Genomic DNA, 18,614 nt, shown 5'->3' with positions numbered 1-18,614 from the left:
CTGTCAATGTTAATTATACATTTTTTTTATTCTTTATTTCTAACATTTTCCACAATGATGAAACAGAACATGGTGTGGTTTTGCCATAATACATATATCCCGTATAAGGAGCCATAATATCATAATACCTAGGAGCCATAATACGTATATCCCGTATAAGCAGCCATAGTACCATAATACCTAGGAGCCATAATACGTATATCCCGTATAAGGAGCCATAATATCATAATACCTAGGAGCCATAATACGTATATCCCGTATAAGCAGCCATAGTACCATAATACCTAGGAGCCATAATACGTATATCCCGTATAAGGAGCCATAGTACATATCCCGTACAAGGAGCCATAGTACCATAATACCTAGGAGCCATAATACGTATATCCCGTATAAGGAGCCATAATACGTATATCCCGTATAAGGAGCCATAATACGTATATCCCGTATAAGGAACCATAATACTATAATACGTTGGAGCCATAATACGTATATCCCGTATAAGGAGCCATAATACGTACAGTACTGTGCAAAAGTTTTAGGCAGGTGTGAAAAAATGCTGTAAACTAAGAATGCTTTCAAAAATATAAATAGTGATTGTTTATTTCTATCAATTTACACAATGCAAAGTGAGCGAACAAAGGAAAAACCTAAATTACATCAATATTTGGTGTTACTACCCTTTCCCTTCAAACCAGCATCAATTCTTATAGGTACACTTGCAAAAAGTCAGGGATTTTGTAGGATTGTAGTCGGTGTATGATCAACCAATTATACCAGACAGGTGCTAATGCTCATCAATGTCACATGTAGGTTGAAACACAGTCATTAACTGAAATAGAAACAGCTGTGTAGGAGGCTCAAAACTGGGTGAGGAACAGCCAAATTCTGCTACCAAGGTGTGGTTGTGGAAGACAGTTTAATGTCACAGGTCATACACTATGGCAAGACTGAGCACAGCAATGAGACACAAGGTAGTTATACTGCATCAGCAAGGCCTCTACCAGACAAATATTTCAAAGCAGACAGGTGTTTCCAGATGTGCTGTTCAAGCTCTTTTGAAGAAGCACAAAGAAACGGGCAACGTTGAGGATCGTAGACGCAGTGGCCGGCCAAGGAGTGCAGCAGATGAAAAACACATCAAGCTTATTTCCCTTCGAAATCGGAAGATGTCCAGCAGTGGCATCAGCTCAGAACTGGCAGGAACCAGTGGGACCCAGGTACACCCATCTACTGTCCGGAGAAGTCTGGCCAGAAGTGGTCTTCATGGAAGAGTTGCAGCCAAAAAGCCATACCTCCGACATGGTAACAAGGCCAAGCGACTCAACTATGCACAAAAACATAGGAACTGGGGTGCAGAAAAATGGCAACAGGTGCTCTGGACTGATGAGTCAAAATTTGAAATATTTGGCTGTAGCAGAAGGCAGTTTGTTCGCCGAAGTGCTGGAGAGCGGTACATTAATGAGTGTCTGCAGGCAACAGTGAAGCATGGTGGAGGTTCCTTGCAAGTTTGGGGCTGCATTTCTGCAAATGGAGCTGGAGATTTGGTGAGGATTAATGGTACCCTCAATGCTGAGAAATACAGGCAGATACTTATCCATCATGCAATACCATCAGGGAGGCGTATGATTGGCCCCAAATTTATTCTGCAGCAGGACAACGACCCCAAACATACAGCCAAGGTCATGAAGAACTATCTTCAGCGTAAAGAAGAACAAGAAGTCCTGGAAGTGATGGCATGGCCCCCACAGAGCCCTGATCTCAACATCATCGAGTGTGTCTGGGATTACATGAAGAGACAGAAGGATGTGAGGAAGCCTACATCCACAGAAGATCTGTGGTTAGTTCTCCAAGATGTTTGGAACAACCTACCAGCTGAGTTCCTTCAAAAACTGTGTGCAAGTGTACCTAGAAGAATTGATGCTGTCTTGAAGGCAAAGGGTGGTCACACCAAATATTGATGTGATTTAGGTTTTTCCTTTGTTCGCTCACTTTGCATTGTGTAAATTGATAAAAATAAACAATCACTATTTATATTTTTGAAAGCATTCTTAGTTTACAGCATTTTTTCACACCTGCCTAAAACTTTTGCACAGTACTGTATATCCCGTATAAGGAGCCATAATACGTAGGAGCCATATAATACCATAATAAGTAGGAGCCATAATACGTATATCCTGTATAAGGAGCCATAATACTATAATACCTAGGAGCCATAATAAGTAGGAGCCATAATACGTATATCCCGTATAAGGAGCCATAGTACGTATCCCGTATAAGGAGCCATAGTACCATAATACCTAGGAGCCATAATACGTATATGCCATATAAGGAGCCATAGTACGTATATCCCGTATAAGGAGCCATAACACTATAATACATAGGAGCCATAATACGTATATCCCGTATAAGGAGCCATAACACTATAATACGTTGGAGCCATAATACATATATCCCGTATAAGGAGCTATAATACCATAATACATAGGAGCCATATAATACCATAATAAGTAGGAGCCATAATATGTATATCCCGTGTAAGGAGCCATAGTACCATAATACATAGGAGCCATAATACTTATATCCCGTGTAAGGAGCCATAGTACCATAATACCTAGGAGCCATAATACTTATATCCCGTATAAGGAGCCATAGTACGTATATCCCGTATAAGGAGCCATAATACTATAATACATAGGAGCCATAATCCATATATCCTGTATAAGGTCCAACTGGACGATTAGCGCACGTTTAGCATGTAATTATATGAGTTATACTGATCCACATTTTGGTAAAGAATAAACGGGCCGAGTCGTCGGTGTAAAGTTTTATCTCGGACTATGTGACACCTCAGTGGCTTAAAGCGTCCAGAGGGGGCAGGTCTGGTTTAATCCACTTCTTAGTGATGCTTTCTTTTCCAAATAGCTATTTTGCTTTTATATTAATACCTTTTGAATATGAACCTCTAGTAAACTGTTCCATCCGATTAAAAGTAATGTCTGTGCCTAAAATGATCTCACGTTCTGTTTAGATACTGCTCCAGAAAGACATTTTTAATGGGCACGCCCAAAATCTGTGGTGATGATCGGATTCGTGGGTGCCAGACTTTCTCCAGGGGAAATACACTTTCAACCACACACTCTCAACAAGCTGAACAGGTCATTTTCCAATGAAATTCACAGTATTTTATTCTGATTCCTCTGATTCCCTGTCCCATTTTTGTTTTATGTAGATAGTGTTTGCTTCGTGTTGCCCTTGTTACAGCCTAGAGATTATTTCGAGCCTGGGATTTGCCCCATAGGCACTTATAAATACTATAAACACGTCTCTGATTTAACATGAATAGAAAAAGCATATTTTTGTAAATCACGGTCACACACCTCTTTAGTCTGAGAAGAGGAGTCCTTCTCGTCCTCCACTTGGATCAGGGAATGTCTGGACGTTTCTTTGGCAGCTTTCGCCCCACCGGACGTGTGGAGGAAGGAGCGCACGGGGACGAGGTCCAAGTAAATCCGGTCGTCGGCGTTCTCTTCTGTCGCTGCCGGGTCCTTGGCGTTTTCTGCGCGTGTTCTGTTATGTTCCTGGACGTTGGTGTCCTCACAGTTTGGCAGGTTGATGATCTCTTCAACATCCTGTGTGGCATGAAAGAAAGAACGGAGGTTAAGAGATGTTAAGTGGACAGATGTGCTGCTGAGGATTCATCAAACATTGATTGAAGATGAGGCGACGTACGTCTGGATCCGCTATAGACGCCACATCATCGTACAGTTCATCGGAGTCGTGAGGAATGGAAGGCGGGGTGTCTATGTAGGTGTTTTGCTCTGAATACCTCCTCTGCATCAAGCTGTGGATGCACACAAACACAAAGAGAGCTCTCACTTACGGCCTACATTTGTGTACAATAACAGCGTCCTGCATTAATGGAAGCAAAAGTGAAAAACAAACTCACTATAAGGACGTCTTCGCGGCATTGACGATGCTGGAGATCCTCTCCGTGTTGACGTAGTCGTATGTCAACTCCTCCGGGTCGGTTTTGGACCCCGTCTGTGACAGCAGGAGCCCCAGCCAGTGACCCATGTCAGCTGATGTCTTAGCCTGGGACGGGATGGGGAGGGAAAGTTAAAAAGAATGCGCTCTGAGTACAGACCACCAAGCCCTTGCAACATCATGGGTTTTAAACCTCAGTGTTTATGTCACATGCCTTCTCTCGTTTTGAATAAATTAAACGACTCCCAGAGTTTTACTGTACTAAACCGTTTTAGAAACCCCTTGAAGAAGTGAAACATCTACTCCTCGTTTTAGCTGCGACGCTTCACCCACTGAGGACGTGCAGACTGTGTCTCACGTCTTTTTCGAAATACTTTGATGTGGTGAGACTTTGATGACAGATAAGTATTCAGTGTGACGTATGTATACAAAACCACTCCATGTTGACAGCCTTTGCTGAATTTTTTAGTTCAACAGCTTATCTAATATACACCAATCAGGCATAACATTATGACCTAATATCGTGCAGGTCTCCCTTGTACCTCCAAAACAGTTGTGACTCATCAGAGAATGGACATGGGCCTTCTGAGGGTGTCCTAAACTGGTTGAGGGGAGGGGCCTCTGTGGATCATCCCACAGATACTTGATCAGTTTGGGATCTAGTGAATTTGGAGGCCAGGTCAACACCTTGTGCTGTTCTTCATGTTTTTTTTTTTTTTTTTTTTTAGTTGTTCCTAAAGCGTTTCTGTGCCTGTGTCAGGCTGGGTGGGTGCTACTTGTGTAAGTAACATCCACACCAATGAATGTCAGGTCCAAAAGTTTCCCAGCAGAGCACTGAATTGTCACAAGATGGTTTTAATGTTGTTTACTTCACTTGTCAGTGGTCATTATGTTGTGGCTGATCGGTTTAACTATTACACTGAATTAGAATTGTTTCGTTTGGGCAAATACTGGTACCGTTGCAGTTGGAAATTTTGTAAAAGAAAACCTCATGACCAGAAACTGAGCCCTCAAGTCTAAACATCAAATTCCATTGCCTATGACCAAATATGAGCTGCAGCTGGGCGGTACTGGAAACCTAATGAAAAAGGGTGAGGCATTAGTCCCCCCAAAATCCCACTAGACCCACACCCTTCATACACACAGTCATACAGAAACACACACAAGCACGCAGACCACCCTTGTGTGTGTGTGTGTACATATATTACTAAGGATGTGGCCGATGTCAGCAGTTTCAAATGAGGACATCTTTTCTCGTTTTGAAAAAGCACCACTACAAAGTTGATTTTCAGAACACGGTGAGGCTGAATTTAGGTCTGACCTGAGAACATGAACTTTGAATAGAACACCTTCTACATGTATCACAAATATCATGATCTTTTTGTATAACTTTTGGTTAAGTGGTTTACATAGCGTGCAAAAAACCACCCGAAAGTATCACTGCTGGGGTTAGAGACACCTTTAAGGGTTGGTTAGTATCATTAGGTCCTCACGTGTCAAAAGCATGTATTTAGCGATGGTTTGCAAAGCCTCAAGCATTTCTTTTTTTTCATAATCCTCCACAATAACCTTTGAGAAAGTTGTGGTTTTCTACCTCGAGGGTTGCCAGCTGTGTGCCGTCCATGTCGATCTTAAAGGAGTAGAGGTGCTCGGGGCTGGGGTCGGGCTCCACGCTGCAGCCCTCCAGGCTCACAGCCGGCTGGCTCACTTTGTTCTTGCCCTTGTCTTGGTAAAACCACAGCTGGCCGTTCTTTATGAGACACCAGCAGGTACGCCACTGACTGTTGACCAGCACGTTGAGGTAACCTGGAGGAAAACCCGAATCATGAGGTTTCACTTCCTGTGAACTAATAGTTTATGTAAATGCTTGAGAAGGCAGAGACACATGGTGTTTACTGTGCGATGGTTTTGCGGGTATTAGGTGGATTTTGGGACTTATTATTATAACAAATTTTAGAGTCAAGCCCTCGCTGAGTAATTGATTTATCTAATTTATTTAATTCAAGATTAACTAACTTAAAGCTGCCGTGTAAGACTTTATTACATTTAAGTCCTTCAATCAGCAGCAGGGAACATTTCTAGGTATTTCACGTTATATCTGATTTTTAAATCTGGTTGCAACAAACCCGTGTTAGCAATGCGTATTATGTCAACAAGCAATCACTGATTTGCAGGAAGTGATGGAACAGAGTGACAGAGTGGCCATGTTATGGTGGAAAGAAATTATGGTTACTGATGTAACCAAGGTTCTCTGAACTCACCATCTCTGGTGGTCAGGAAAAATTGAATAAATGTAGGCAACGTCTAATAAAAGTTTATTCTTATGAATAGAAACTCAGAGGATCAGGGTTCAGAGGAAGGATCGAAGCAAAATAAAATTAATCCACAATGTTTGTGTAATTCCTCAAATGGCCAGAAGGAGGAGAAAAGTTCTGCCCTGAAGCTTTAAATATGTTCTACGAAATCTTGCAATATGGATGAAAATCATCACATGTATCAGAAGAAACAAGTTTATTATTTGAAATTAGTTGATAATGTCACCGATCAGGCATAACATTATGACCACTGTACTAACATTGTGTAGGTCTCCCTTGTGGTGACTCATCAGAGAATGAACATGGGCCTTCTGAGGGTGTCCTGTGGTGTCTGGTAACAGGATGTTATTCGTGGCGTGACCTTTGAGGGGAGGGGCCTCTGTGGATCATCCCACAGATACTTGATCAGTTTGGGATCTAGTGAATTTGGAGGCCAGGTCATGTTAATTTTTTTTTTTGAGTAAAGCGTTTTTGTGTGCGTGCCTGTGTCAAGCTGCATCCTGCTGGGGATGGCTGCTGCCATCAAGGAGTGTCATTGCTATGGGGTTGGGGTGCCTGGTCTGGTCTGGTCTAGGTGGGTCCTACATTGACATGAATGAATGCCAGGTCCAAAAGTTTCCCGGCAGAACAATGAATTGTCTCAAGACGGTCAATGTTATTCACTTCTACTGGTCATAATGTTATGGCTACTCGGTGTAATCGTGACTAACTTTTTTTATGTTATCTAAGCCTTGGGGGGTAAAATGGATCTGTGCTTACCTGAGGTGTCGACACATTTCTCTGGGCTCTCCAGTGCCAAGGGTTTCTTCTTGCCAATGTTCATGAGGTTGCTGAACTTCAGACCTGCGCCGTATTTTTTCTTCACTGCGGAGACGAAGACAACGAGGACAAAACTGTGACGAGATTTTCTTTTCACAACATTTTCGCCTTCACCGGCAAATAAACCTTCACGGGTTGCCTCACCATCTTTTTCAGGGGTCTCGGCGTGGCTGTCTGTGCTGCTGCTGCTCTCTGACGCCACTGAGCATCTTTCGCTCTGCTCACCCTGCGTGTTTATAGCACATTTTCAGAAAAACAATGACGTCTCATCACCTTAGATTGCAGGTGAATTAACAGATGTCTGAAATAGGTATACCTTTGTACAAATAAATCTCGGGGAGTCAGACAGAGATGAGTCACAGCTATCAGCCGGCTTGGGACTGATCTCTTGAATAACCTAACAAGAAAGGACAGACCATTTTCATATTATTAAAAATAAATAAGTATAACAGGAAATGCTTACTAAAAGCTAAACTACTGTGAATCTCTCACCTTCAACCACTGCTCGGTCTGCTCTTTGCTCTGCAGGCCCAACACGATAGCCTCGCCTCCCACCGGGATAATCTTCAGCTTGTGCTCTTTCCTCTTCATTTGCTTTTCCTTGTAGACCACACTGCAGCCCAGCAGACTCACATCCAGCAGAGGCGTCTGCTCCTTGGAGCTCTTGTAGCACTGAGAGGCAAAGACAACATGTCCACTTAGTGATTTAACGAGGGCTGATAACCGGTTCAGTGTGTACCGTGGTGCACCGTGGGAGGGCGTATTCGTGGAGGTGGTGGTGTGCAGCATCTTTAAAATGCATAACTTCAAGCAAACAGATGCGTACTTCAATCAGTACATCTAACACGTGCAATCACCCTGTTCTGTTGCACTCATACTATCCACAGACTCATAATTCATTTGTTGGACAGATATTATTTAGTCAGATGATTTCAACCTGACCCTCATGTGACTTTCTACAGGGAAGATGAGCGGAATTTAAATGCACCATATAGGCTACGCATTTAATCAGAGTCAGAAGACCACTTCTCAAACAGGTCTGCAAACACTGCTCAAGTAAACCCATGCAACGGCAAACAAAATACCTTAAAATTAATTGTACATTTCCCAGTTTAAATCCATAGTCCTTATTGTCTGTGAAGATTCTCAGTCATCCAGGTCATGGTATATCCAAAAAAAGGTTTAAAAAGGGCAACTGGACTTTTTTGAGAAGACTTTTCATGACTCATCTGAGTAGCTTCTTCACTTCTTGTTCAGTTCCAGTTTCCCACCAGTCCCCTAGAACTGAAGAAGCTACTCAGATGAGTGGTGAAACGTCTTCTCAAAAAACTCTACAAGTCCAGTTGCCTTTTATTAAACCTTTTTTGGACATAATCCTTATTGTACGTTGTTTGAGGTGTGAGTGTACAGACATAAATCAGAGCAGTATAAAATCCTAACCAGCGCAAAAAAACCCAAAACGGAATATAAACGCATCCCGTAACCGTGTTAGAGGGAGTTAAATGCTATTTCTACTTCACCACCAACCGTTATCTTGCATTAATTATGCAAGCTTGAGCTTCAGAGGTGCTGTCATCATATTCACTTAACTTTGAGGTGAGCTAGGCTAGTTAGCGAGCTAGCCTCATGCTATGCTAGGCTAATCACCTGGACGGGGGTTTCGAATTAATTTTAGGCCACGGAACACATACAGTTCAAATCTATCATATTATATCAAATGCAGCAGACCAGCAACATAACAGCATAATGAAATATTTCAAGAAAAACAAGTGCAGTTTCGGTTTTATTTTTGGGTCTTGGTGTTATCTTCGCAACTCTCACTAAGAAGAAAAAAAAAAAGTGTGAACGCTCTAATGGTTGCATGTTTGACACCTCTGACCTAGGCGCTATGCACAGATGACAATGGAAGATGCTCTTACAGGACGGGTGCAGCCAGGCCTTGAAGAAAGCTGATTTTCTCGTGATTTGATAAAAACTTTGATTTAGATTTTAAGGATATTTGGACGATATCGTTAAAAATATTAAAAAAATATATTAAAGACAACGGTGACTAAGTGGCAAGAGAGTTTATGTGTACGTTCACTTCTCCCTTTCGTTGGAAGAAGAAATTGTCTCCTAAAACCAATGAGATACGGTTACAGGAAGCAGCTCATTCTGAATGTGATTACATCTGCTTTTTGAAGTCCCACTAATTGTGTCTCCAGAATGTGCATGTTGATGGGATATTAATTGGGAAAAGAGCTACACGTGCTTCTCTGCAGCTCAATAACTGCTGCATAGTCACGCCTCTACGTCATCCTCGGTTCAGATTAAACAAACAAACCAAACTGTTGCACACGTTTCGTTTGCAGCCCGTCAGTCACCCACCAGCAGGCGATAGTCTTTGATGACGCACAGCTGCTTGGCCCACTGGCCGAGCCACTTCTTCCTCCACAGGAAGGCGCAGATGCGAGCGTCCTTCATCAGCTCGATGGACGCCTCTGCTGACGGCCACTGGTGCTGCGCTGACGACGACTTCTCTCTGGTCACCTCCTCCTCGTCGTAGGACTCGTACGAACTGCTCACGGCCTCTCCGTCGTCTTAGAAATGAAAAGCAAAACACTTAGAACATAGCCTGTGTAACGAGGGATGAAAAGCAAATAAAAAAAAAAGGTGAGTTTGAAGATGCAGATGAGGTTAATGTCTGATTTCTTGGCCTTTTCTTGAATGGAAGAGGATTTCCTCAAGACACCCAGGCGGTTAAAACAAATAAACAACATCAGTACTGCTGGATGGTGGGAGTTATGATGATGAGAGGAAATGAAATCATTTCAGGAAAGCTGATTAAAGATCCTTGCAGAATAGACCTCAGTCATGCTGGACAGTGAGCAAAGACGTGCACATATTTATTTTTATTTTTTGCTCATGACACAAACGACTGCAGCCACAAACACACGAATTCTAGCTATACCCCCGGTGATAACGGCATAGACCGCACTGTCAAAGCTGTGCTCTCGCATCCCGGGCCCTGAGAGGAGGACAGAACAGTCTGCGTCTTCACAACATCATCCAAGGAAACAGGAAGAAGAAGAAGAAAGTAGAAAAATTGGAAAACACCTCATGATTTTATCGTGACAGGTGTTTCTGGCACCTGCTAATAATAGTTAAAGCAGTTTTAAATTTGACTTCCGAAATACATTTGTGTGAAAAACAAGATGCAACGACGAGCCAATCAGAGCAGAATATTCTTTGCACTATATTTAATATGTATACTGTATGTCCGAACCAGCTTTTTGTGTTGAGCAGGAAGTTGATGTGTGTCATAGTTTACCACTTGTTGTTCTTCAGCTTAATCAATGCTGAGATGCAGCTGATCTCGTTCTTCTGCTGGTAAGCAATGAGTTGTGAAAGTGTGCCTGTATTTATAGTAAATCTGTAGCTGGGCCTGTGAAAGCGAAGGTGAACATGCAGCCAGGTCTCTTACCGTTGGCTGTTTCCTCGTAGGGCTGAGCCTCCTCGTAGTAACTTTCTGAAACGTCTATACAGGCTGGAGATGGAAGTGAAGGCAAGGGGAACGGCTCCCGACCCACTACGCCCTGAAAGAGGAGCACAGGATGGAGTTAAAGAAGAAAAAAGGTGCACGAAAAACAAAAAAATTAAAAATTCTTAGCAATTTAATGTCCTACTTTTGTTATACTGCCATCTTGTGACAGTTCAGTGTTCTGCTGGGAAACTTTAGACATGTAGCACCCACCTAGACCAGACCAGGCACCCCCACCCCATAGCAATGACACTTCTTGATGGGAGCAGCCATCCCCAGCAGGATGCAGCCACAAAAACGCATTAGGAACAACTCATAAAAACATTAAGAACAGCACAAGGTGTTGACCTGGCCTCCAAATTCACTAGATCCCAAACTGATCAAGTATCTGTGGGATGATCCACAGAGGCCCCCCACTTCCAACATCTTGTTGCCAGACACCACAGAAGGCCCATGTCCATTTTCTGATGAGTCACCACAAGGGAGACCTGCACAATATTATGAACGTGGTCATAATGTTATGCCTGATGGGTGTATACACAACAAAATGCAGTTTGGCATCTAACCGGACTGCAAGCCTGTCTTTGGACGGTGGGAGGAAGCTGGAGTACCCGGAGAGAACCCACGCAGACACAGGGAGAACATGCAAACTCCACACAGAAAGGCCACGGATGGATTAGAACCCAGAACCTTCTTGCTATGAGGCATCATTGCCAACCACCACAATCACTGTTTCACATTCCCATCAATGTGAAAGTGTCAGACTTGCTGTGACTCACGCCATCGCTCTCCTTATTCCGTGCTTAAACCGGGCCTCCCCCTGAACTGTTTCTGCCCTGACTTGTTGTTTGTAGAAATTACGGCATGGTGTGAGGCGATAAGTTGCAGTTTGGATGTAGACCTTTATCGCGCCAGACGCGCATGACAAACCGATGCGGCTCCTGTGATTACAGCTGGCGACGGTGGTGCCGGCGATCCGTGGCGGTGATCCTTAGGAATGCACCACCTGAGCCCACGACGCTGATCAAACTATTTAATTTCTACAATTGCTCAACTCAGACCACACTGGGACACTTGCTGACGTCTGCATTGTTAAAACTCATCAACGGCTCGGCAAAGCGTGACAGATGTGATAACATTTATGTCCCACGCTTTTTCTTTTAGTTTCTTTTTTTCTCTGTGGATGTTTTCCTCCGTGTCCTGGCAGGCGGCTAATCGCACAAACAAGCCTTGTGGCTGCTCGTCGGTGTGACAGTGTGTGTGTGTGCGGACCGTGACATGACGCCAGTTATTATGACAGCTTACTGCATCTGCTCTGTGTTACTGGAAATGTGTTAGTGCTCTATGAGGGTGACTTGGTGGGAATTCCCTGTTCACTGAGAGTCACTGGGTCTGTCTGTGACAGCACATGCCAGAAGTAATGGGTTTGCATTTTTTTTTTTGCGTGTATGCATATCTGTCTAGCTTTAAATCTGAAGTGGAACCCCTTAACAGCACATGTTGGTGAAACGCAGCTTCCCTTTAAACTACTAACAAGGTTAAGCTTCAGGAATTTATCGCAGGAACAACATTTGCTGTACCTAGCGGGAACTAAACAGTCTGACTGTCTAATCTCCACCCTCAATTAAACAAACTCTGATCTCATACAGGCGGTGCACAGGTTGGGGGTTCGAATCCTCTGGCCAGGCGGAGTTTGCATGTTCTCCCTGTGCCTGTGTGGGTTCCATAGACTGTATAAAGATGGAGCTGTTCCTCTAAAGTGAAGCCAAAGCAAGTAGTCTCCAGTATAGGCTGTAAGCTCCACCCCCTTCATGTTAGTGGGTGGGACATGGGCAGCAGTTACAGAAAATGAAGCAATGATCTTATGGGATATTCTTGTAGTAGTACGCGCAACCTCAACTTAAAGGTGAACTACTGTTCTTTTATAACCTGGACCTTATTTCTGGCATAAAATACGATCGTTTACTCACCCATATCATTTTTGTGTAATTTTGTCAGATATTTAGATCCGCGTATATCCATATAGTGGGAGTGAATGGGGCACCGAAACGCAGCTTCTAAATAACATATTATCTGCTGCGAAACGCGTTCATTTCACAAATATTTTGTTATGATACGCTAGTGCTACTCCCTGTTGAGTCCGGAGTTACCTGTTATCATCATCCAGGGTCTGTAGGTTGACCTACTAATCTCCGACCTGGATGATGTCATCTCTGAGCGCCATGCGCACCCCATGCAGTCTGTTTGTAATTTGCTACTGCTAGTTTTTTGCAGCATGGCTGAATATTTTTCCGATTCTGAGGTTGTGGACGACGCCTTTGTTTATGATGGACGTCCTTACCGTTTTGAGCCAGAGTATACGGATGAGGAGCTTGTTGAAAGGAGGATGCGGAGGCAGAGAGAGGAACAGCTGGCCAAAGAACAACAAACCGCTGCACGTCCGCGAATAGATAACAGATAATAACTCCGAACTCAACGGGGAATAGCACTAGCGTATCATAACAAAATATTGGTGAAATGAAGGCTTCGGGGCAGATAATGCGTTACTTAGAGGCTGCGTTTCGGTGCCCCAGTCACTCCCACTATATGGATATACACGGATCTTAGTATCTGACGAGCAACTCCAAATGACACCAAAGTTATATGGGTGAGTAAACGATCTTACTTTATGCCAGAAATAAGGTCCAGGTTGTAAAAAACAGTAGTTCCCCTTTAAGGCTTACTACATTCCATAAGAGTATAATTCCTCACTTAAATAAAGTATAACAGATTAAAATGATAGGAGAAGGACTCAACAGATTTTATCTTCACCGGCAGCAGCTGAAGACTAAACTTCCACGTTTCCCATCTTCCTCCTGACATCACACCACAGATGCCTGATATCTTGAGGCTTGTGGGGACAGGTTGAGGAGATTACGTTTATGTTTTTTTTTTTTGGGGTTTTATTTTTAAATTCCAACTAGTGATAAGTTTCTGTTTCTTTCGTAGAGAATGAATCACAGTGTCAGCTAACACACCTAACCTTATGTGAGTCATTTCAGTGTGAGTACCTATGAGTAAACCATGCTGGAAAGCTGACAGGGTGTCCCTCCAATTTTGTAATTCCAAAGAATAAAGCTCTGTCTTTATCTAATAACACAAATAACAATGACCGCATCTTTACAGTCAGTTTTCTCAGTTTCTACAGAACTTCTCCTGTAGCCTCGGTAAATACATCATGCGTCAGCGTATGACGTCATATAAAACATGCTGGCAAATGATTCACTTCTATCAGCGCAAAATTATTGTAGAAGGGACTATAAAAAAAGACTTTATACTAAAAAAAATGTCTTTTGCAGTTTTAGAATTTAAATTTGACAAACTCTGCTTCAAGGTATTGCCGAGCGTTCAGACGAATTCCTCAAGATTTACAACTTACCACCCTTAAGAAAAAGCAAAAACATAAAGAAAGCCTTGCGATGACGGATGTCTCCGAAATTTATTTTAGATGTTTTGCGTCTGATTTACTTCGACTGTCAGCTGAGTGTTCGGCTGACAGTCGGGCAGACAGGCAGTCGTTACCGCACAAGAGACGAGAGGGAAGACAGAAGTGAAGCCAGACTGCTGATTGATTTCAGGAAAGCCAGTGGGCGGCCCACACACAAATACAACCCCCACGCCCGACTCTTTTCCATTCTCACACACATATATATACACTGCCTCGCCACCTGGATTTAACTAAGCAAATAGGTAGGAGCCTCTTATTGGATAATTACTGCATGGGTGATTATCTTTCAGCTGACGACAAGTTATTTAACCCCAACTGATGCAATGAGTAGCTTCTCATTTCTAAAACAACCATGTCTAAAGACACATCCTGTGGTCGTGGAAAAGATGTTAGTCTGTTTGAGAAGGGTCAAATCATTGGCATGCATCAAGCAGAGAAAACATCTAAGGAGCTTTGTGCAGTGGTCAGACACTCCCATCATCAATACGAGATCTTGGTGAAAAATGAATGAAACACTGGATGGAAATAAATCTGGTGACATTGCAGAAGCTTGTCAAAACAATGCCACAGAGAATGTGTGCTGTAATCAAAGCTAAAGTGGAGTGTGTGAGTTTTCTTTTTCTTTTTTCTTTTTGGTGGTTAAGTGACGTGGGTTGTTAATCTGGGACATATCACTGATCAGTCATAACATTATGACCACCTCCCTAATATTGTCTCCCTTGTGGTGACTCATCAGAGAATGGACATGGGCCTTCTGAGGGTGTCCTGTGGTGTCTGGCAACAGAATATTGTTAGTGGGGGGGCTTTGAGGGGAGGGGCCTCTGTGGATCATCCCACAGATACTTGATCAGTTTGGGATCTAGTGAATTTGGAGGCCAGGTCAACACCTTGTGCTGTTCTTCATGTTTTTTTTAGTTGTTCCTAAAGTGTTTTTGTGTGTGTTCCTGTGTCAGGCTGCATCCTGCTGGGGATGGCTGCTGCCATCAAGGAGTGTCATTGCTATGGGGTGGGGGTGCCTGGTCTGGTCTAGGCGGGTGCTACATGTCTAAGTAACATCCACATGAATGAATGCCAGGTCCAGGATGTTACTTTCTTCTCCTGTCAGTGGTTTTAATGTTGTGGCTGATCCGTGTACCAACTTGAATCTAATCCAATTTTTAATCTAATATATATTTGCACATTTACTAAAGTATTTATTTGACAAATAAATGGATTTCATCAATTTCACAGCACCAGAAGTCAGAGACAGTCACAGAAGCTCACAGGAACTTCCTCAGACATAAGCGACTCTACGTGCAAATATACACTACGAGGCCTAACAGTGTAAACTGCTCCATGGTGAAAATAACAGCAGTTAAGGCATCTGTTGTTAATTAAAAGAAAAAGGCAGGCATTCCAGAGCAGCAGCAACCCCTCAGACCGCCCATTCACAACTGTTATCTCTATCTTTTCTTCGTTCCATTTCAGTCAAAGCCCCCCCCAAAAAATAAAAAAATAAATCTTCTTGTTGTTTCGGGGCCAAGGCTGAAGAGATGTACAGTTCTACGGAGAAAACGGGGAGCGCAAGAGGACATGCCAGGTGTGTGTGTTCTCTCTCCCAGAGGACCCTGCAACCCCTCCGGCTCTTTAATAGTCACTTTAGCCCCCCTTTCCTTTCACTTCTTCCACAGAAACACTGCCGAAGAGGAATGGACCGAGCCTGTCGGAGCATAAATAACAAAGCAAGGGAGGGGGTGGTGGATGAGGGATACGGGTGTGGTGGTGGTGGTGGTGGAGGGGCTTTGAGCAAAGAGTGGGAAAAAGGGCCCAAAAAACGAAGAGTCAGAGGAACATGGAAAATCCCTGGTTCCCATGCCAAGAATCCGGCAGCAAAAAACAAAAAAAACAAAAAACACATGCACACTGTATCTGAAAGAAAGCCTGCTGGGAGCTCAGAGCAGAGGAGAAAGCAGTGATAAAAAAAAAATATCCGTGCAAGATTCAGGAGAAATGTTTGGCCCATTTCTAGCTCCATTCACAGTAGTTTTTATAAATTCTCTTGGAGAACGAAAACCATGACAGACACATTATTTTTGCCTTCTTGGAAACACTTTCACCTCCTCTTGACATCCCCTCCAGTTTGTAAACTTTTGCAACAAATCACCTTAAAATAAAAAAAATCTGCATGTAGGTAATTTGATTTAAGAGCCGTATATATATATATATATATAAAAAACACACAAAAAACAAGCTGGATTTAATCGTGAATAATTTTGTCGCGGCTCGCGCTAGCCAATCATATTGCGGTGATGGTAATAACCAGTTGCCGGCAGCCACATTACCGCTTACAGTGCATGTCGACCGTTTTCCTTTTCCTGCCATGACGCTTGCGAGTGGCACAGCTGCTATCTATAGTCCGGCTCTATTTTCAGACCATGCAGACAAGTCGCAGTGGAACTCACACAAACCTTTATTTACCCCGGGGGAAAAAATGGCTAATCTGCACTCGAGTCACACACTGAAAGACCACGTGACATGCCGTTTTGGGAAGAATAGAGATCCTGGTTTAAGAGATCATGGAAGCGCCTGAAGGCCTGGGAATCCACCGGGATATTCAAGCCGGGAATGCGACCCTTGATCTGGAGGACGGGGAGTTGCAGGCGGGCTGCGTGAGAGTGAGAGTGGAAGAGAGCTGGTTCGCCGTGGAGCGGGGCTTTCTTGCAAGGTGCAGCGACTATTTCCGCGCTCTCTTTCGCGCCGGGATGAAGGACAGCCAGCTGGACGAGATCCACCTGCAAGGAGGAGTGCGTGCAAGGGGTTTCCTCATTGCCCTCGCTGTCTGCAGGGGTGAGATTCCCGTCATCAGCGACCCGGAGGAGCTCGTGGAGGCTGTAGAGTGCGCCGCTTTCCTGCAGGTTGAGTGTTTAAGTCGGCATCTTTGCGATATCGTTGACTCAGACAACTGCCTCCTGCTTTACCACGCCGCCTCCATCTATGGGGTGCACGCGTTATTTCACAACGCGGCCCTGTTTCTTTGTGACGCTTTTAGTGACCTCAAGGAAGCAGCAGAAAATACGATCCCTGAAGAGCTGCTAGAGTACTCTCAAACATTGTCTCCCACTACTTACATTGCTATAGGTACCCATTCTCCTTCAATGGAGCTGCTGCATGACTCCTTTAGGATTGTTTGCTACCTCGATGAAACGGAGGGAGAGTGGAAGCATCTGACAAACCTCCCAACTCTTTGCAGCACCTCCATGGCCGGCGTCGCAGTGCTCGACAATCGACTGTACATTGTAGGAGGGGTTTACGGTTACGGCAAGGACACAGTGGACAGAAGCTTCTGCTACAACCCTGACTCAGGGGTTTGGACTATGCTCCCAGGACCCCAGCAACCGAGATATGACTTCACCTTGCTTGGGCACGAGGGCCGACTGTACGCCATTGGTGGGGAGTTCCAGAAAAGGACAATCTCCACAGCAGAGAGTTACGACGCCGCAAAGGGAGAGTGGAAATTCATTCAACATGCGCCGAGACCTGTAGCGTCTGCAGCTTGCGCCGTCGCACGCCGGAGGGTGTTTGTTTGCTTCTGGAAACCACCGGACACCACGGACATCTACGAGTACATACCAGCGAAAGACGAGTGGAGGCTCGCGACCACGATGATCAGACCTCAGAGCTACGGACACTGCATGGTAGCCCACAGGGACAACTTGTACGTGATGCGCAACGGGCCTTGCGACGACTTCCTGCGCTGCCTAATAGACTGCTATAACATCACAACGGGCCAATGGACGGCCTTGCCCGGGCACTACATCAACAGCAAGGGGGCGCTGTTCACTGCAATGATAAGGGGGGACTCTGCGTTCACAGTGAAACACATGTTGACTCTCGAGTACGCCATCACTGGAGATGGATGGAAGCCCCGCAGGCAGATGAAGGGATTTCCAAAGAGCGGTTCACTGTGGACATGTTTACTCAGGCTTCCCAAGACGGGACCAGTTATACCTCAAGTGGATGCAGACGGGAATGAGGACGAAGAAATGTCTTTGCCAGACACATCTGAGGGATTTGTGGAAGCTATACCGCACCTGTGAAATTACTGCACAGCTGGAAAACAATGTGGTGTTTCTTTTTATTTTTTCTTAGAATAAAAAAAAACAAAAACTGAACACGACCAAGAATGCTCTTCGTTTCAGTGCGTTAAGTTTGGCATTCACTCGCCCCTTGCACACACACACACACACATGCACACGTGCTGACACGAAGCATTTGTCCTGATTAGCAACAGCTGCTACTGTAGTTTATACTAGGGCAGGCCACTGTGCATTCGGTGTGAGCATGTGTAAGTGTGTGTAAAGTTCAAAGGCGCTGACGGGATGTGCTAAACCTCTCATTCTCGGCGTCTTTCCTGAAGTCACACTGGGCCAGTTCAGGAGCCGCCAGTCTCCCAGTGAACATAAAACACACCCCGGTTCTATCACACACACACACACACTCCCTCCCTGAG

At 44.2% G+C, this 18,614-nt stretch overlaps 2 protein-coding genes across 2 annotated transcripts in view; one reads left to right on the top strand and one right to left on the bottom strand.

Annotated features, from left to right (window-relative positions):
• Nucleotides 1-18,614, bottom strand: part of afap1l2 (actin filament associated protein 1-like 2) — a 44,869-nt gene that overhangs the window by 2,463 nt on the left and 23,792 nt on the right. Inside the window, exons 5-14 of the mRNA XM_084567430.1 lie at nt 10,582-10,693; nt 9,486-9,697; nt 7,611-7,790; nt 7,435-7,515; nt 7,263-7,344; nt 7,059-7,163; nt 5,579-5,790; nt 3,947-4,092; nt 3,730-3,841; nt 3,378-3,629 (exon numbers count right to left, since the gene is read on the bottom strand). Of these exons, the coding sequence (XP_084423556.1) occupies nt 3,378-3,629; nt 3,730-3,841; nt 3,947-4,092; nt 5,579-5,790; nt 7,059-7,163; nt 7,263-7,344; nt 7,435-7,515; nt 7,611-7,790; nt 9,486-9,697; nt 10,582-10,693 (1,494 nt within the window). The remainder of the gene's footprint in view (nt 1-3,377; nt 3,630-3,729; nt 3,842-3,946; nt 4,093-5,578; nt 5,791-7,058; nt 7,164-7,262; nt 7,345-7,434; nt 7,516-7,610; nt 7,791-9,485; nt 9,698-10,581; nt 10,694-18,614) is intronic.
• On the top strand, nt 16,681-18,201 carry LOC311504394 (kelch repeat and BTB domain-containing protein 13; the record flags this gene model as incomplete). The annotated part of the gene is made up of 1 exon (XM_084567433.1): nt 16,681-18,201. The coding sequence occupies one exon, from the start codon at nt 16,681-16,683 to the stop codon at nt 18,199-18,201; it is 1,521 nt and encodes a 506-aa protein (XP_084423559.1).

This window comes from Chelon labrosus (genome assembly GCF_963514085.1).
Source record: "Chelon labrosus genome assembly, chromosome: 19".
In the NCBI taxonomy this organism is placed as follows: domain Eukaryota; kingdom Metazoa; phylum Chordata; class Actinopteri; order Mugiliformes; family Mugilidae; genus Chelon; species Chelon labrosus.
The sequence above is the reverse complement of the archived record's forward strand: the minus strand, read 5'-3'. Positions and strand labels throughout refer to the sequence as shown.